The following is an 18,444-nucleotide window of genomic DNA, read 5'->3' as shown; positions in this document are numbered from 1 at the left end:
TACCCCGTAATGGGTTTTTCCTCCAGAAACTTGTCCAATCCCCTTTTAAAGGCGTCCAGGCTAGACGCCATCACCACATCCTGTGGCAAAGAGTTCCACAGACCAACCACACGCTGAGTAAAGAAATATTTTCTTTTGTCTGTTCTAACTCTCCCAACACTCCATTTTAGTGGATGTCCCCTGGTTCTGGTGTTATGTGAGAGTATAAAGAGCATCTCCCTATCCACTCTGTCCATCCCCTGCATAATTTTGTATGTCTCAATCATGTCCCCCCTCAGGCGTCTCTTTTCTAGGCTGAAGAGGCCCAAACGCCGTAGCCTTTCCTCATAAGGAAGGTGCCCCAGCCCCGTAATCATCTTAGTTGCTCTCTTTTGCACCTTTTCCATTTCCACTATGTCTTTTTTGAGATGCGGCGACCAGAACTGGACACAATACTCCAGGTGTGGCCTTACCATCGATTTGTACAACGGCATAGCCTTTTTGTTCTCAATGTACTCCTGAGACTTTAAATAAATAGTATGTGTGCATGTGTAGACATTTGCTAGACTCTCCCTAGAAATGGAGTTCAAGGACTGTTCCCCCAAAACTTTACAGCCATTCTAGCATGTCCAGAAGACTGAACTGGAGACCCGAAGGTCTGGATGCCTTTAAAAGGGGATTGGACAGATTTATGGATGAAAAATCCATCACAGGTTACAAGCTATGATGGATAAATGCAACCTGCTGGTTTGAGAGGCAGGCTGTCTCTGAATGCCAGGTGCAAGGGACAGGACGCAGGTATCTTGATGTCTGGTGGGCTTCCTGGGGCATCTGGTGGGCCACTGTGAGATACAGGAAGCTGGACTAGATGGGCCTGTGGCCCACCTGTACTGTGGTTGCTTCTGAGATGCATTCTTAGACATGCATTCCATTAGTACGAGGTATCTACCCAGCATATTTGGCAGAGCTTACGATCTCCACCCAAACAAACAGAGTGTTTGTTAGAAACCACCCAACGCTCTCCTACCACTCTTGAAGAAGGTTGATAACAGCAGTTTGTTTGCTGCCAGTAACAAGCCCCCCACCATCAGCCTGCAAGGCTTGTCTGAAAACCCAATAAGCCAGCCCAGCTTTCCTGTCGTGAACACCACATACATCTGAATTCCTTGCTATTTGCCCTTAAAGGAATTCATTCCATGCACTCCTTAGATTTTTTTTCTCCCTACTCCCTGATTATTGCACAGATTATGTCCGCAGCATAAATATTTATTCTACCTTAAGCAGTTTTTGAAAGTCATTCCCTTGCTTATCTAAAGTAATATTTAATGATGTGGAAAGAGGTGTTATTGTAAAAACCAACTGAAGTGCTCACATTTTGCTCCACTGTTTTGAGGACACCTGGCTGGAATTGTAAGTGGTTTTTCTGCTCACCGGGCTTTTCAGTCTTTTCTGACAGGTTCTTGAAGGAGCTTTTGCTGGAAAATTCTGTGACTGAAAGTGATGTCAAAATCCTGAGCTGATGCCTGCTCGCATCTCAAGCAGCGAACTGGGAAGTTCTTCCCCCTTCTGCTGCCTCCTCCTTTTTTGTAGCAGGGAGTAAGTAGGCAGCAGTGGGAGATGGGAGGAAGGGGGTAGAACATCTGAGATTATCCAAGGATCCTAGAGCAGCCAGTAAGCTTTCTCTATGCAGAACTCTACGAGAAGAGAAGGCTGAGAGCGGACATGAGAGTGCTCTTCAAATATCTGAAGGGCTGTCATATGGAAGAAGGAACATATTGGTTCTCAATGTCTGCTGAGAGTAGAACTAGATCCAATGGGTGTAAACTGCAAAAGAGGAAATTCCAATTGGGCATCACGAAGACATTCCGGAAGGTCAGGGTAGTTCGGCAGTGGAACAGATTGCTGAGGAAAGGGGTGGACTGGAGGTCTTCACAGGAGACCTTCAAGCAGAGGCTTGACCTGCTGCAGATGCCTCGGGATGATTTCGTGCTGCAGGCGGGGGTTTGAGTAGATGACCTCGTGGGTACCTTGCAACTCCATGATTCTATGTTGTACATACTTTTAGGTATTTGAGTTGAGGTTATGAGCAAAAAGCCTTACCTCATCTGCAGCTTTTTAGTAATATGGCCTATTTTAAGATAGCAACCCCCGAGGCATCTCTAGCTTGCTATGTCACCATCAGGAAGTGGAACCCAGAACAATTACCTGGCCGTTCGGATTGCAGAGAATGGTGGTGCACACGGGATCAAATTTAAACCTTTTGCACTCCTTCCACAGAAAATCTGATGGAGGTTTATGAGGCATCTCAGAACACGCCGCCCATACCTGCAACAACACAGTGGGAAGTAGTTAAACATTGAATCAACATATGTAGGAGTCTTCCACTATGACAAACACATTCCGTAAATGACTGGGCTTCCTCTCCTATGTGCAGCTGCACGGGGAGGGCAAGGTGCATTCTGGGGGGAGAGCTTAGTTTGTACTAGGCAGTGGTGAGGCCAGCATGTTGGAGCCCACAAGAAACCTAAACAACACGTGTCTTTGAACTTTGTTGAGGAGCAGTAGATATTGTCACCATAAGTCAAGTTTATTCTGAAAAACGCAGGTCAGATAAAACAGTGTCACAAAATTCCAAAAAACATTATTAACTCACAACATGGCTCATCAGTGTAATGCTCTATCATGCTCTTATTAAAATACCATGATACGATTTGGCCATAAAAGAAGCATAACCTCCCCCACCCCTGGCTAAACCTGACCACATGTTCGCTCGAGATGGAGGCTAAACAAAATAGTTTGCTCTAATACTGCAAATGGGATGACCCAACCGATAATTTGAAAGAACTTCAACTACCTTTCCTCCACAATGATGGACCATCTGAATCAGCGGTCTCCGAATCGTGATCCGTGGTGCGCTGGGATTCTTGTTTCCAGGTTGCAGCAGTGGCAAGGCCTTACCGCTTTGAAGGAAGAAGAATGGTTCTGCAATGATCAGGCACCATGAATGGTGGCAGGAGGGTGGAGCAGGAAGGCCTCGCCACTGCCATGCCTGGAATGATCGTCCTGGCACGCTGGATCTGGCCCGCAAGCTGGAGTTTGAAGGCACCTGTTCTAAAGCGATGGTGAAGAGCCACCCTCTGCTCCTCCCACCTGAACTAGAAAAGGAGAGAACAGTGGAGAGAAGAGATGAATTGTGGGCTAAAGCATCTCCAAGTTTAGCTCACTGCCGTTCTCCTCTGCTCACGTCCCATCCTCTCCTTCCTTTTCCAGCGTATGGGAAGAAGATGAGCAGTGCAGACTTACAGATGCCCCCCCTCCACCAAGCTGCTGCCTGAGGCAATTGCCTTAGTTGTCCCCATGGATGTTCTGGCTCTGAGAATGGCCCTCTGGTTCAGGGCTGCTTTATTTTGTAGCGGTACTCTGTTTATTTCACTCACTGTAATTCTAGAACCGGCCTTCATTCTGATCTTTGGGGGGAAATGGAACGTTAGAACCGGGTGGCCATAAAGATTCTGCTGAAGCGTATGACCTCCAATGCTCTCTTCTTGATCAGGAGAAGTGTTAAGTATCTTCATGTAAAGACCATTGGGATGAACTTCAACAATTTTAAGGTTCCCGACTGCACTAAAAATAAGAATGACAGAAAAGGAGATTAAGTACAGATTAAGTGTAGATTAAGGCGGTATAGAAATACCTGTGTTGTTGTTGTTGTTATTATTATTAAGTATATTTATTCCCCCCCCCCCCCCCGTATCCACAGGGGATAGGTTCCAGCTGCCACGGCAGATACTGAAAGTTGCAGATAGCAGTGAACCCCACAAAAAGCAGTTCACAAATCCTCTAATCATGCAAGTGACTTGTCTCACTACCTCACTGTGCTGTATTGTGTTATTTTCAGCCCTCCAACTCGCTTGCTGTGAGTGCTTCCTGCTTCCTGTTAGCAGCCAGCAAGCGCAGTGGGGCAGAGAAGTGAATCCACTGATATGGGATCCGTGGATACAGGGGAATGCCTGTATTTTACCAGCACAGCTTGCTTACAACACTGAATGAGAATAAAAGTGCCAAGTACTCACAAAGGAAACTGGTGGCTACATTCCTGATTCTTATCCTGTCGAAGTGACCGAACTAATGAGCGCTTATGCTTCCTTTGAGACAAGAAACTTGCAAATCTTTCGCAGAGAAGCGGAACACCCTGAACACAATCAAGGGAAATGCAGAAAGGAGGTGGCTGGCCCCTCTGTCTTGCACTAGTTAGTTTAGTTACACTTCTCTTCCTCTTACCTCGTCAGGTAGCTTGCTGTCTAGAAACAGATTTATAACTGTACCAGTTTAGTGGGTACAATTGCTGTGCTGGTCATATTCTCAGAAAGACACAATATGGCTAAAACACTGATTTCCCCCCCCCCCCAATTTTTACTTTTTGTTCTGTGTGAAAAGTTCTGTGTGCTTGTGATTTGAGACATTTTCCCTCCATCTAAAACGAACAGAGCAAAGCTGTTTGATTCCAGCAAGGCAAACTTGAAGCCCCAAATCCACCAGGCATCATTAGTGCAGGAAATCGGCTGAGACATCTCTGCAATGGGCATTGCAAAGATCCGATTCAATTAATTTCACTTCATTTAACTGGCTGGTCAGAGGGCTGTAAGGGAAGAACTCCTCGGGGAGAGCACTGTTGGATCTGGTTTCCTCCATGCCTCTTGGCAACTGTGTGACCAGCAAAACATTCTCTCCTCTTTGCTGGTTGATGAGCGGGGCTTGAAATACAAAAGCTTGCAATCAATTAGGAGAGGTCCCAAGGGAATGGGCACAGCGCTGGCTCGTTTTTCCAACGTGCTGAGTCAGCGCTTCGGATACCTGCCAGTCACAGGCCACCTGCATGGGTGGCTGACCCGAGTGACTCAGTGCTAAGGAAAGGAGAGCTGCTGGGAGCAAAAGGTGCTGCAAGCTGTGTGTTCAATCAGTTTGGCACCTTCCCGTAACAAGCTGGCCAGCCTTTCTCCGTAAAAACATTTCCCGCGTGAAAGGAGCTGGTGTCGTGTGGTCGATCATGACTCAAACCACTGGGCCTTTTACGACAGCAGAACAAGTGTCTAAAAGACCCAGCGACGACGCGAACCTCACACCACTGGCAAGCCACTGTGCTGACTCCAGTAAGTCTGTGGTGGGGCATGCTGTGGGTGGGGAGGGGGCAGAGGAAATTTCAGGGGGGAGGGAGGGGGCGGGTTCCATCAGTTCCAGGAGCTGTGGAGGAGGGGGGGTGTTTGAAAGCCCCCAGCTAGGTCGCAGTTGGCCTCAGGGATTGGTCACTCCTGGTTGCATCATCTTGAAAAAGGTGCAAGTGAAAAAAATTATTACTGGGTTGGGTTACCTCCCTTATAAGGGAAGGCTACAATGTTTGGGCCTCTTTGGTTTGGAAAAAGGCTCCTGAGGGGGGACATGCTTGAGACCTACAAAATTGTGCAGGGGATAGAGGGATGTTCTTTTCCCTCTTGCACCACACCAGAATCAGGAGACAGCTACTAAAATTGACAGTTGGAAGAGTCAGAAAATACTTGATCTCCTCTATGGAGAACTCGTGCAAGGAAAGCGCCCTACAGGTAGACCACAGCTGCGATACAAGGACATCTGCAAGAGGGATCTGAAGGCCTTAGGAGTGGACCTCAACAAGTGGGAAACCCTGGCCTCTGAGCAGCCTGCTTGGAGGCAGGCTGTGCAGCATGGCCTTTCTCAGTTTGAAGAGACACTTGGCCAACAGACAGAGGCTAAGAGGCAAAGAAGGAAGGCCCATAGCCAGGGAGACAGACCAGGGACAGACTGCACCTGCTCCCAGTGTGGAAGGGATTGTCACTCCCGAATCGGCCTTTTCAGCCACACTAGACGCTGTTCCAGAACCACCATTCAGAGCGCGATACCAGAGTCTCTTGAGACTGAAGGTTGCCAACATCCAATTAGTCTGTGGAACTCCTGGCCACAGGATGTGGTGGTGGCATCTGGCCTAAATGCCTTTGAAAGGGAACTGGACAGATTTCTGGGGCGAAAGCCCATCACAGTTTTCAAGGATAGATGCATTATCCTGGTTCTTAAAGTAGGCTGTCTCTGAATGGCAAGTGCAAGGGAGTGGCAACAGGATGTAGGTGTCTTGTCTTGTGTACTGCCAGAGGCACCTTTGGCCTGATCCAGCAGGGCTGTTCTTACGCGCCCTGGCCAACTGCTGCTGTACCCATTGCCTAACGTTCCAGCACCCTCCTGTGGCTGAGTGTGGTCAGGAAGGCAGCTGGTCACTGAGCACCAGTCGTGCCACAAATCTACAGAAAACCACATTCTCCATTAGGGAGCATGACTGGCCATCTACAGAGACCGTCTGCCCTACACAACAACCGATCATCCCTACTAGCTTATGGTTCTTTGGCCCCGGCCATTGACAAGAAGATGCAATAGCTTAAGAGCAGAAGAGCAGGAGAATGGCTTTGCTGGATCAGACCCAATGGATTCTGCTTTCAACAGTGACCAACCAGATGTTCTGTCACAGCTCACAAGCATGCGATGAAGGTGATGGCCTCCCCCTTGCAGTTTGGCCTGAGAACCTGGAATTCCAAAGTTGCTCTGCATGGCCCCCAAAGTCCTCCAGCTGAAGTAAAGAGAATTCCTTAGATTTCAAATGGGATGCTCCACAACCTATTGTACCTGGATGTTATGGAGCTCAGGTATTCAGCCGAAGCATTCAGCCTTCTCACTTTTCCCTCCAGATCTGTCTTTCTGGAGTCAGCAAATAAAGATCTGACGTAGTCCTGACCTTGTCCGAGTAAATCGGTCTCAGTGCTGGAGGAGCTGGAGTAAGGAATGTGTTGCTTTTGTAGTAAAAAACCAGTGCTGCAGGAAGCTGTTAAGCAGAAACAGAATGGAGAAATAGACAAGAAATTGCTTTCTGAAAAAATACATAAAAGAGAGACTCATGTTCAGCACTTTTAAGGCAATGAATTTGCATAATCTCTTTTATTTTCCTTGGGCTCCATCATTAATGTGGAGCGGTGCTCCCTGCGCCTCTCTCAAAAACCTCTGGCTGAAAAATGAGACACAGCTGGTAAAGTGAATATTCTGCTCGTGACATGCAGATTTATTACCTCGCTGGAATTACCTTCAGTCGCTAAACCATAATAAATTGGGTCATCAGTGGAAGAACTGTTGCCATGAAATTGGCAGGCCGCTGGAAAGTGTAGAATCAGCTGGGTGCCAGAAAGGCAGCCATTGAGTCTTCTTCCACCTACAGAATTACTGCGCTAATATCCCCTAATAAGACCTCTCTCTCTCTCTCTCTCTCTCTCTCTCTAATACTCTTCCCAAAATAAGAACCTGCATTCAACGGTCCCTCACCAAAGGCTACTGAAAAAACTCCACAGTCAGGGAATTAGAGGACAGGTCCTCTCATGGATTGAGAACTGGTTAGAGGCCAGGAAGCAGAGAGTGGGTGTCAATGGGCAATTTTCACAATGGAGAGAGGTGAAAAGTGGTGTGCCCCAAGGATCTGTCCTGGGACTGGTGCTTTTCAACCTCTTCATAAATGACCTGGAGACAGGGGTGAGCAGTGAGGTGGCTAAGTTTGCAGACGACACCAAACTTTTTCGAGTGGTGAAGACCAGAAGTGATTGTGAGGAGCTCCAGAAGGATCTCTCCAGACTGGCAGAATGGGCAACAAAATGGCAGATGCGCTTCAATGTCAGTAAATGTAAGGTCATGCACATTGGGGCAAAAAATCAAAACTTTAGATATAGGCTGATGGGTTCTGAGCTGTCTGTGACAGATCAGGAGAGAGATCTTGGGGTGGTGCTGGACAGGTCGATGAAAGCGTCGACCCAATGTGCGGCGGCAATTAAGAAGGCCAATTCTATGCTTGGGATCATTAGGAAGGGTATTGAGAACAAAACGGTTAGTATTATAATGCCGTTGTACAAATCTATGGTAAGGCTACACCTGGAGTATTGTGCCCAGTTCTGGTCGCTGCATCTCAAAAAAGACATAGTGGAAATGGAAAAGGTGCAAAAGAGAGTGACTATGATGATTACGGGGCTGGGGCACCTTCCTTACGAGGAAAGGCTACGGCGTTTGGGCCTCTTCAACCTAGAAAAGAGACGCCTGAGGGGGGACATGATTGAGACATACAAAATTATGCAGGGGATGGACAGAGTGGATAGGGAGACGCTCTTTACACTCTCACATAACACCAGAACCAGGGGACATCCACTAAAATGGAGTGTTGGGAGAGTTAGAACAGACAAAAGAAAATATTTCTTCACTCAGCGTGTGGTTGCTCTGTGGAACTCCTTGCCACAGGATGTGATGATGGCGACTGGCCTAGATGCCTTTAAAAGGGGATTGGACAAGTTTCTGGAGGAAAAATCCATTACGGGGTACAAGCCATGATGTGTATGCGCAACCTCCTGATTTTTGAAGTGGGTTATGTCAGAATGTCAATGCAAGGGAGGGCACCAGGATGAGGTCTCTTGTTATCTGGTGTGCTCCCTGGGGCATTTGGTGGGCCGCTGTGAGATACAGGAAGCTGGACTAGATGGGCCTGTGGCCTGATCCAGTGGGGCTGTTCTTATGTTCTTATGTTGTATGGTTCAGATGCCAGAGTCCCAGGCGCTGGGCAAATGTTTCCCTTTGATATAGAAGAAGAGCGGCCTTAGGGCAATTTGGCCAAATGAGGCCCCACGCCTGGAGGGGACAGCAAAGTAAGCAGAGTTTTGCCACTGGACTGCCCTCCTGCCCACCCACTCCTGGGTCTGATTGGCTTAAAAACAGCTTCCCAGGAATGAGTTGGCAGTGACGCCAGTACCAAGTGCCCCCAGGGCCAGTGAGGGCTGTAATTAGTCTGTGGAACTCCTTGCCACAGTATGTGGTGTGGCATCCGGCCTAGATGCCTTTAAAAGGGGATTTCTAGAAGAAAAGTCCATCACCGTTTACAAACCGTGATGGGTATGTGCAGCCTCCTGGTTTTAGAAATAGGCCGCCTCAGAAGGCCAGGCGCAAGGGAGCGGCAACAGGAACTGGGTATCTTGTTGTCTTGTGGGCCACCTGAGGCATCTGGTGGGCCACTGTGGGTTGCAGGAAGTTGGACTAGGTGGACCTTAGTCTGATCCAGCAAGGCTCTTCTTATGTCCTTATGACTTCCAGCCACCTCATAACCTGTGCAGGCCATGCACAGCACAGGTTAGGACTGGGCTGTCAGTTACCAACAATCTTCACAGAGAAGAAACCTCATAAGCTGGGCTTTTTTTTCTTTTCCTGAGCAGGGAGGGTTACTGACCACACGCCTCGTAGCAGCAAACTGAGCAGCCTGAACAGAAGCTTTAGTGCCAGTAACGTGCCCGTCACTCTATGAACACAACAGGGGCAGCGGTTTTTCACGGCAATGGTAGACTGAGATCTTGAAAGAAAACGAAATGGTGGCGTCCGGCCTTATGCTGGGGGATGGATCTGACATTCAACCACAGGCTCGGATTGGAGACCTAGTAACTGCCCACAGAAGGAATTCTGGAAAATTATCTGCAGCACGACAGTGAAACTTAATGATAGATCAGACAGAAAGAGCACGTGATCCCTGAAGTGTGCTGGCCTTTACCTCTAGGTGTTGCTCTGTGGCGGCTGCTGCAGCTGCGTGAATGGGAAGCCGAAACAAACATGGGCCAAGAGAGAAAACTAGAATGGCATCTTGCAACGAAGGAGGGAAAGTCCCGTGCCTGCATTTAGAGATGCAGGTGCCTGTTGTTGCCCAGTTCAGGCAATTGGCCACACAGAGCCGGTGGCATAGCTAGAGGGGGGTGCAAAGCACTAAGTTTTGCAGGGAACCTCACTGTGGTGTGCAAGCGGCCTGGTGGCCTTGCATTCCCCTTTGCTCGTCACCTATTCATGTGTAAACAAGCACTTGTGGCTTAATTTGCGTTCCATAGGGCTCAATACATTTTCCTTGTCAGCTTGGAGTGGGGAGGGGGGCTTCCTTAACAATATTTAGTTGGGGCCTGTGTTAATCAGACTGAGAACAATCTGGTGGCGTTGCTTGCACTGGCTTGCCCTTCCAATGGACCAAAGCCCAGTCACCTGCTCATAAGTAAACAAGCATGTGCTGCTTTGTTTCAGTTTGCATAGGGCTTAATACATTTGCTTTGTCAGTTATCAGGACATACCAAAACTGGGTTGCAACCCACTGATAGGTCCTGATCCAGCCTGAATACCACTGTTCTAGAAAGTTCAGAGCTGCTTTTCAGGGTTTATCTATTTTTCATTTTAAAAAAACAGATTTTTGGCTTTCATGGTTTAGTGAAAAATTTTCTTTTAAGGGTAGTCTTTAAAAAAGAAAAAGGCTTTGTTTTGCCCAGGGAAGGGATTTCTCCATTTTTTGAAGCCCTGCATCTACCTATGGGCTTACCTACAGGTTTGTCTAGTGTCACTGCTGATGAGAAAGGAAATCGAACTGTTCTGGATGCCGACGTTCTCGGTAACAGGGAAGCTGTTGATGTGGGCTGCGTGAACGACGAGTACAAGACTTTTGTGGAAGGGTTGGTGGACACGTTTTGTGTAGACTGTGACGTCTGCTGAAACTGGAGTTGCGCAGAGGGCAACCGAGAGAGTGAAGTTCTGTTTGGAATTAAGAATCAACAAGGTGAAATTGCATTTCTTTACAATTAATTGGAGATAACAATTTCTTCGGGGTCACGCATATTCTGTGCGTTTCCGTTTTCCCCATAATTACAACACATCAGTGAGCAAACAGAACTGTTTGACAGGTTCCCAGATTTCCAATCTCTGTGTATGTAATCCTATGCAAATTTACTCAGAAGTTAGTGAGTAAATGGAGGCCTGAACCGCTGCACGGCTAGAGACAAATGATACTTTTTTTTCAGAGAGATGAGCATGGAATCATAGAGCCACTGCTCCTTGTAGTGCAGTTAGTGTCCAAAAGGATCACACTCACATGTGAATCCTTATCATACAAATTTTGTGACCGTCCTCTCTCTGTGTTTTGGTTTTTCAAGTTCACATAGTTGATGGCAGCTGTTCTTAAGGGGTAACTGTGTGGCTGTCTTTGCACATATTTGCACTTGTTCCATTTTATTGTCTTCCCTTTCAATTAGACCAGGTGATATATAAATGTAACAGTCTGGGATTTGACCAGAAATGCTAGGGATGGCTTTGTTCGCATGTAAGAACATAAGAACAGCCCCACTGGATCAGGCCACAGGCCCATCTAGTCCAGCTTCCTGTATCTCACAGTGGTCCACCAAATGCCCCAGGGAGCACACCAGATAACAAGAGACCTTATCCTGGTGCCCTCCCTTGCATCTGGCCTTCTGACATAACCCATTTCTAAAATCAGGAGGTTGCGCATACACATCATGGCTTGTACCCCGTAATGGATTTTTCCTCCAGAAACTTGTCCAATCCCCTTTTAAAGGCATCCAGGCCAGATGCTGTCACCACATCCTGTGGCAAGGAGTTCCACAGACCAACCACACGCTGAGTGAAGAAATATTTTCTCTTGTCTGTTCTAACGCTTCCAACACTCAATTTTAGTGGCTGTCCCCTGGTTCTGGTGTTAAGTGAGAGTGTAAAGAGCATCTCCCTATCCACTCTGTCCATCCCCTGCATAATTTTGTATGTCTCAATCATGTCCCCCCCTCAGGCGCCTCTTTTCTAGGCTGAAGAGGCCCAAACGCCGTAGCCTTTCCTCGTAAGGAAGGTGCCCCAGCCCAGTAATCATCTTAGTTGCTCTCTTTTGCACCTTTTCCATTTCCAGTGTATGCTCAGGGCCCGAACCATGAGGAGCACCTGCCCCAGGCTCTATGCCAAGTGATTGCCCCCAGGTTCCGTCTTAGTGGGCTCTGTCCTAGAGGAGATGCTGGCAGCTTCATGCACCCTGTTCCTCCTCCTGTGGAGGCTGGGAGTCTCCAAAGGAGAAGGAATGGGGCACACAAAGCCGTGGCAGCAAGCACCCCCTCCTCTGGGGAGAACCTGGGAGTGATTGCCTTGCGCCACAAGCAGCGCAAGGCAGTCACTTCCAGTCCTCCCCAGAGGAGGGCATATTGCAACTTCACACGCCCTGTTTGCCAAATGCAAGGGAGGACACCAGGATGCAGGGATCTTGTTGCCTTGAGTGCTCCCTGAGGCATCTGGTGGGCCACTGGGAGATGCAGAAAGCTAGACTAGATGGGCCTTTGGCCTGATTCAGCAGGACTCTTCTTAGGTTCTTATGTTCTCCTGTGGATACTACCCGCCTCCATGGGAGAAGGAATGGGGTGCACAAAGCTGCCGTAGTGACTGCCACTTCCTCCAGGGTAAACCTGGAAATGACGTTGTGATGCCATGTGACATTGTGACATCACTGCCCCGGTGGGGCTGTACGTTCCAACTCTGCTCAGGATAACCTGTCTCAACTTGCCGGAGTAACTTTAACTCCCAATTCCAACAAGTTTTTCTTGCATATGTTTTTCTTCTGCAGTGAAAAAAAAAAAATTGGGGTTTGAATGAAAGTTAATCCCTTTGTCTAAAAGGATCATTTTTGGGTGTTTAAAATAAGAGTTTACTAACTCTTGGTTTACTAACAGTCTACTAACAGTCCAAACCTAACCAACTTTCAGCCGCAGTGCAGCCCTGAGGTAACAGAACAAACCTTCCCTTACCTTGAGGAGACCTCTGTGACTGCCCCCCCACCACCACAGGATGCAGCACATACCCCATTGCCATGGCTGCATCAGGGCTGGAAAGTAAAGTTAGGATTGGGCTGTACATGCAATAATCTGGCAGAACTATCAGAGCATTAAATACTCTTTCTCAATATGGTCATTTGAACAGTTTTGGCTGCAGTTACGTGGGAAGTATGGGGAAATCATGGCCCAGAGAGTCATTGGTGGCAGCTAAAGCTGTCTCTCCCACATGCTCTCTCCGTAGATAGACGCAGAATCAGGGTTTGCAGCCTTGTTTATGCTGACGGTTTAGGTCACTGTGTTGCCATGCTACAGGCACAAAAACAATCAATGAGGCTCTATACCTACCGTATATCATATCCAAATGTGTTTTTCAGCGACGTGATTTCTTTTTGCAGGGAAGCATTTTTTTCCTGAATGGCATTCACAGCTTGTAACTTGTTTTGCAGATTATCTTGTATTTTCTTTCAGAAAAGCAGGAGATGGAGGAAGCAAGAAAAACAAAGTTATATGACAGTTACGTATATATGTGGGGGTTATGATATGGTGTGGACCTGACACTTGGACATGTGTTAAGCAAAATGCTCCATGTGTCATTTTGCAAACTTACAGAATATTTTTGTTTTTGCTTTCCTTAAAATTCCTTGAGTGTTTTATTCAAGAAAGAATGTCCACATTTGCCTTTAAATTTCACTTTTATTAATAATAATAATAATAATAATAATAATAATAATAATAATAATAATAATAATAATAATAATAAACTATTTCTATCCCGCCCTTTTCCCCAAAGGGACCCAGGGCGGCTAACAACATATAAAAACAGATTAAAACATAATTTCACAAACAGATAAAAACATATTAAAAACACATTAGCAGAACCCATAAAAACAGTAGTCAGATAAAAGTCAGAATAAAAAAGAGCATAAAACAGCAGTTCTTAGAGGAATCAGGCCTGTAAAAAAGAAACTAAAAGATGCATAAAAGATGTTAAAAAGGCCATGAAGTCAGAAGGCTTGGTTAAACAGCAAGGTCTTCAGGCTTCGCCGAAAAGTCTCAAGAGAGGGAGCCATTCTCAAGTCAAGGGGAAGGGAGTTCCATAACGTTGGTGCCACTACTGAGAAGGCCCTGTTTCTTGCCGCTGCCCCACGAGATTTTAGTGAATCTCGGGGACAAGTCTGGGATGCATGGAAGTCTCTGTCCCTGACATATTGCTCGTTTTACTAGAAGTCTTCTGTGTCTGCTGTAGTAGCAGTTTATTTAACACAGTGGTTCTCACAGTTTTAGCACTGGGAACCCACTTTTTAGAATGCCAATCTGTCAGGACCCACCGGAAGTGATGTCATGACTGGAAGTGACATCACCAAACAGGGAAAATCCTAACAATGATACCCACGTTTACCCAGGAGTAAGTCCCATTGACTGTTAAAAGCATATGTACATAGTAATTGTTAAAAGTACAGGTCTGTAACATTTCCCCAAATGCAGTCACATACCATGGGAGTATAGGAATGGGGACCCACCTGAAATTGGCTCGCGACCCACCTAGTGGATCCCGACCCACAGTTTGAGAGACACTAATTTAACAGTCTCAGACCAGTATAGCTGTGTCTGTCAAAATTACTTGGGTATTTCACATTAGCCTCCTTTGGGGAAATTCAATAGAAACTTATGGGCTCTTGAACCCAGTGTTCACACAACTCTGTCTGCTTGTGTGAGCTGCTCTGCTTGAGCCAGAATCCCTAAAAGACTTGAAATTCCAGTTTGGGCAAAAATTGGTGGCAACTCTATTTGGGGGCTTTTCTCACATGCAAGCATGATATATGTATCTATTCAGTCCATCTTTTCTCCCCTTGAGGAAGTTTACAACAATAAAGGCATTTTAAAAGCCATAAAAACATTTCAAAACAGTTAACAATACAGGGAAAAAGTACAGGACAAGTACAGGTGCAACCTTCTTATCCATGGGGATCCATTCCAGGACACCCCCCCCCCCCCATGAATATGTGAATTTGCACCACTTGTGGTGGCTTGTCAAACCAGAAGTGGCTTTCTCCTAGTATCTACAGCATCTGCAGTGCCGGATCTGCAGGTGCCAGATCTGTGGATACCAGGGATATACTGTAGTGGGAACTAACATGTAAAGACTGGTAGAATAAAAAAGCCTTTGGTTTCTTGTCTAAAATTCACCAAAGAATTAGACCCATGGACTCTTTGAGACAGTCCATTCCACAAATAAGGTGGCAGAAGGCCATTCCCCTCCTGTTCCAACTAAATGCCATTTTGGGGGATTAGGCTTGCTGCTCTGTCACTCTGCACGTGCACCAGCACTTTGGGGCTCCCTGTAACTCTGTGCATGTGCTGGTGGGACTCCCTGAGACTCCTTTGAGTGGAAAGGGCTCAATTTTGTAAATTTTGAGAGCTGCTGGTACAGTGGTAGTCAGCAGGCAGATTGTATGTATGTATGTATGTATGTATGTATGTATGTATGTATGTTTGTTTGTTTGTTTGCTTGTTTGCTTGTTTACTGCACCATCTTCCCTGCCTCCAAAGCTGCTCAGGGCAGTATACAAGATCTCCCCCACAATTTCAACTTCCTTGTACAAGAAGTAGGTTAGGCTCAGAAAGAGTGACTGGCCCAATGGCATCCAGGGAACATCACAGCTGAGAAGATCACTTCAAGCATCCTGCTGAATGAGTGTCCCCCCCCCCCCCACAGACCACCAGAGAGGGTGCAAAACAGACTATCTGTAGCTGTCAATGAAGTGTCAGCTTCGGCTGTGGGCAGTCCGTTCTCTGCTATCTCTGGTAGTCCATGGTGGTGGTGGGGTTTCACTCGCTTGGGAGATGCTTCCCCATGGACCATCAGAGAGAGCAGATAATGGACCACAAGCAGCCACACTGGCAGCAAATGCAGCAACCCAGAAATCTTCTCTTTAAAAAATAAATCTCTAATAAATATTCTCTAATTATTACAAATTTAATTGTACATTTTGTGTGCAGAGGGGTAGTGTGGTCCACGATAATTTCCAGTTTTTGCCTCAGTGGTCTGCCGGCTTCTAAAGGTTGGGAACCGCTGTTCTGTGTCAAGGCAGTGAGTTTTGAACCAGATCAATGGCGGCCAATGTTTTTGGCAAGTACAAATCTCTCCCTTTATCCATGGGGGATACACTTCCGCTCACCCACGGATACCAAAACTGCAGATAAAAGGGGTCCCTCTACTTACACCTGCCCAAGCACTCCTGTCTCTTCCTTTGCAGCCTGTTACAGAGGAACATAAAGCAGAGGAGGCTGTCTGCTTCCCATTAGCATTCTGGCTGTCTCCCTCCTCTAGCGTTCTGGCTGACTGCTTCTTGCATTCCCCCTCTAGCATTTTATAACCAGCTGCAAAGGAAGAGACAGGAGCGTTTGGTGCCACGGAAAGTAGGGGCACCGCAGAAGCTGACAAAGTTACTGTCCTCTGAAGACAGCTGAACCACAGCCTGTTGAAATTAGAAGGGAATTAAAGTTGTGAGAAATACGAGCGGAACGCTGCATAGGACATACTCTGAAGATAAGCAGTAAATACTTTATGTGCAACATAAGCATCAAATGCCCTGAAAACAATATAGTTGTGTTTTTCTTGTTGTAAAGCAGCTGAGCTGGTGTCACTGCTGGGAAAAATCACAGAAACATGACAAAAAATAAACGGGAAATTATAGCATTAAATTTACTAACAGAACGTCAAGTAGATCAGTGGGTATTAATGGGGGATGGACAGTTTAGGGGGGCTCCTGTTGTCTTAACTTGTAATATTGTTCTAAAAATTGGGAGGTTATTAAATCTGAAAGGTGAAATAAAGTCTTTCTGGTAATTTCAGACTGCAATGGGAAGTTTTGAACAAAGGGCTGTGGCAGAGTCTGGCAGTCCTGCCCCTTCCTCCTCCCAGTTCCTGGTAAAATCTAGTAAAACAAACCATATGATCTGACCGCCGTGCACTGAGAAGTTCCTTGTGTCTGCCAGTGGCCTAACTAAGGCATCTGTCACCGAGGTTCCCAGCTCACACCAGCAGAACCTCACTGTACCTCCTGGTCATGACTCCAACCACATAGTTCTGCCCCTTACTATAGTGGGTCTCAACCAAGAGTTTGAGAAACACTGCTCTAGCTCGTGATCTTTCTGTTCCAGGTTCTTAGCAACTTTCAGCTCAGTGCTATTGTGTCACATTCTTATGTATCACGTGGTTTATTTTACTTAAGAGTTTTGGGAGGACATAGAGAAAGAGAGGTGAGGCTGTAGCTTTTGATGGCAGCCCCATATTCTCTGCATCTCATCCCAGCCTTATTTGAGGGGGAGAGTAAATAAAAACGTAGGGGGGAAAATCTAAGGACTAGACATCAGCAAAAGGTTGCAACTGGATTTGTCTTTACTGCCCAATTCAAAATTCCCCTGCATTTGGGGCTTGACCTCGCTACTGACTGCACGGGAAGGGTGCCATTTGTGACTTGGTCATAGTCTGCTCATATCTGAGTCGTTCCGATAAACAAAACATGGCCAACTTGGTTCACTTCAGGAAGCGCCAAAGCTGAGGAGACTCCCTTTTTCCCTTTTCCAGAAAGCTTCTACCTGCCTGTCCTTCCTCAGCTAGATGACAGCATGTCTGCAAAGAGTCCTGCTGTGTCTGCAAAAGCCTCCTCCGTTCAGCAGTTGGCAGCCTGGGCCACGGTTGGGCCTGGCTTGCAACAAGCCAAGGGTGGTATTGAGGGAAAACTCCCTCACCCTATCAACAATTGTACATTCAGGCACCCAGTTATCTACATGATTATACTGAGAAACTCATACTTAATATCTAACAATAGCTACCTCTTTTCTTTTGTATGATGACATTTTAATAATAATAATAATAATAATAATAATAGATGGGTATACACAAATATAGGTGGAACCTGTTTATCTGCAGATTATTCATCGATGGATCGCAGAGGCAGTAGCTGGACACACGTTGCCTCTGTGGACTTCAGAAAGCCCTCTTGGGGGGGGCGAACCACAGCTCCAGTCTCCTTCGGAGGGAGAAAGGGGCCAAAAATCGCAGATTTGATTATCCACAATTTTCGATATCAGCAAGGAGTCCGAGAATGGATCCCTCGCAGATACCGAAGTCCCACCAGCAATCCTTTTTATAAAAGGAACACTGATACCATGCTTGGAATTGGTTTTTGTCACGATGCCTAGATTTTTATGAATCTGGAGCTTATATGGGGAAAAGCACATCATGATAAACAGTTTGCTTTCATTAGGCCTTGTGAGAGCAAATTAAATGCTACATGAACTTTATACAGATTTTTAAAGGTTAATTGCTTCTGAGAGATTCGTGAGTCTCTTAGGGAAGCCTGCTTTCAGACAAGGAAGGCTATCTGGTATGTATAAAAAGGCTGCATGTTCGGGTTAAGTATGCAAAGAAAATGGCGTTTTTGTAGTTAAACCTAGGACTGTGAGGGTCACTTGCAGACTAATTCACCATACAGCTAGCAGCCTATTTATGTAACCAATGGGTGCCAGTGGGACGTGTGCTGCATCCTGCAGTTGGGTGTCACTCACGGAGGCATCCTCAGAGTCAGGGAATATTTGATCCTTTACCTCAGAGCTGCATTGCCCTTAAGTCAGTGCTGGAAAGCACTGACATAAGGGGTTAGGATTGCACCCTTATGGGCTGTGGAAACGGTAGGAAAAGTCTAGGTCAACGCAAGTCTTACTGGAGCCTGAGATGTGCCAAATGCTGCCCCTACTT

The 18,444-nt window shown here is 46.6% G+C and overlaps 1 protein-coding gene across 2 annotated transcripts in view; it reads right to left on the bottom strand.

The window, feature by feature from the left end:
• LMNTD1 (lamin tail domain containing 1) overlaps positions 1 to 18,444 on the bottom strand; it is a 71,798-nt gene that overhangs the window by 39,857 nt on the left and 13,497 nt on the right. The window contains exons 2-6 of one of the 2 annotated variants that reach the window (XM_066633841.1): positions 13,026 to 13,141; positions 10,403 to 10,611; positions 6,664 to 6,859; positions 3,417 to 3,603; positions 2,185 to 2,304 (exon numbers count right to left, since the gene is read on the bottom strand). In XM_066633841.1, the coding sequence (XP_066489938.1) occupies positions 2,185 to 2,304; positions 3,417 to 3,603; positions 6,664 to 6,859; positions 10,403 to 10,611; positions 13,026 to 13,141 (828 nt within the window). Of the gene's footprint in view, positions 1 to 2,184; positions 2,305 to 3,416; positions 3,604 to 6,663; positions 6,860 to 10,402; positions 10,612 to 13,025; positions 13,142 to 18,444 lie in introns of those variants that run through there. The other variant, XM_066633842.1, reaches the window with a different exon arrangement.

This window comes from Tiliqua scincoides, chromosome 7 (assembly GCF_035046505.1).
Source record: "Tiliqua scincoides isolate rTilSci1 chromosome 7, rTilSci1.hap2, whole genome shotgun sequence".
In the NCBI taxonomy this organism is placed as follows: Eukaryota; Metazoa; Chordata; class Lepidosauria; order Squamata; family Scincidae; genus Tiliqua; species Tiliqua scincoides.
This window is presented reverse-complemented; position numbering and strand designations above follow the sequence as displayed.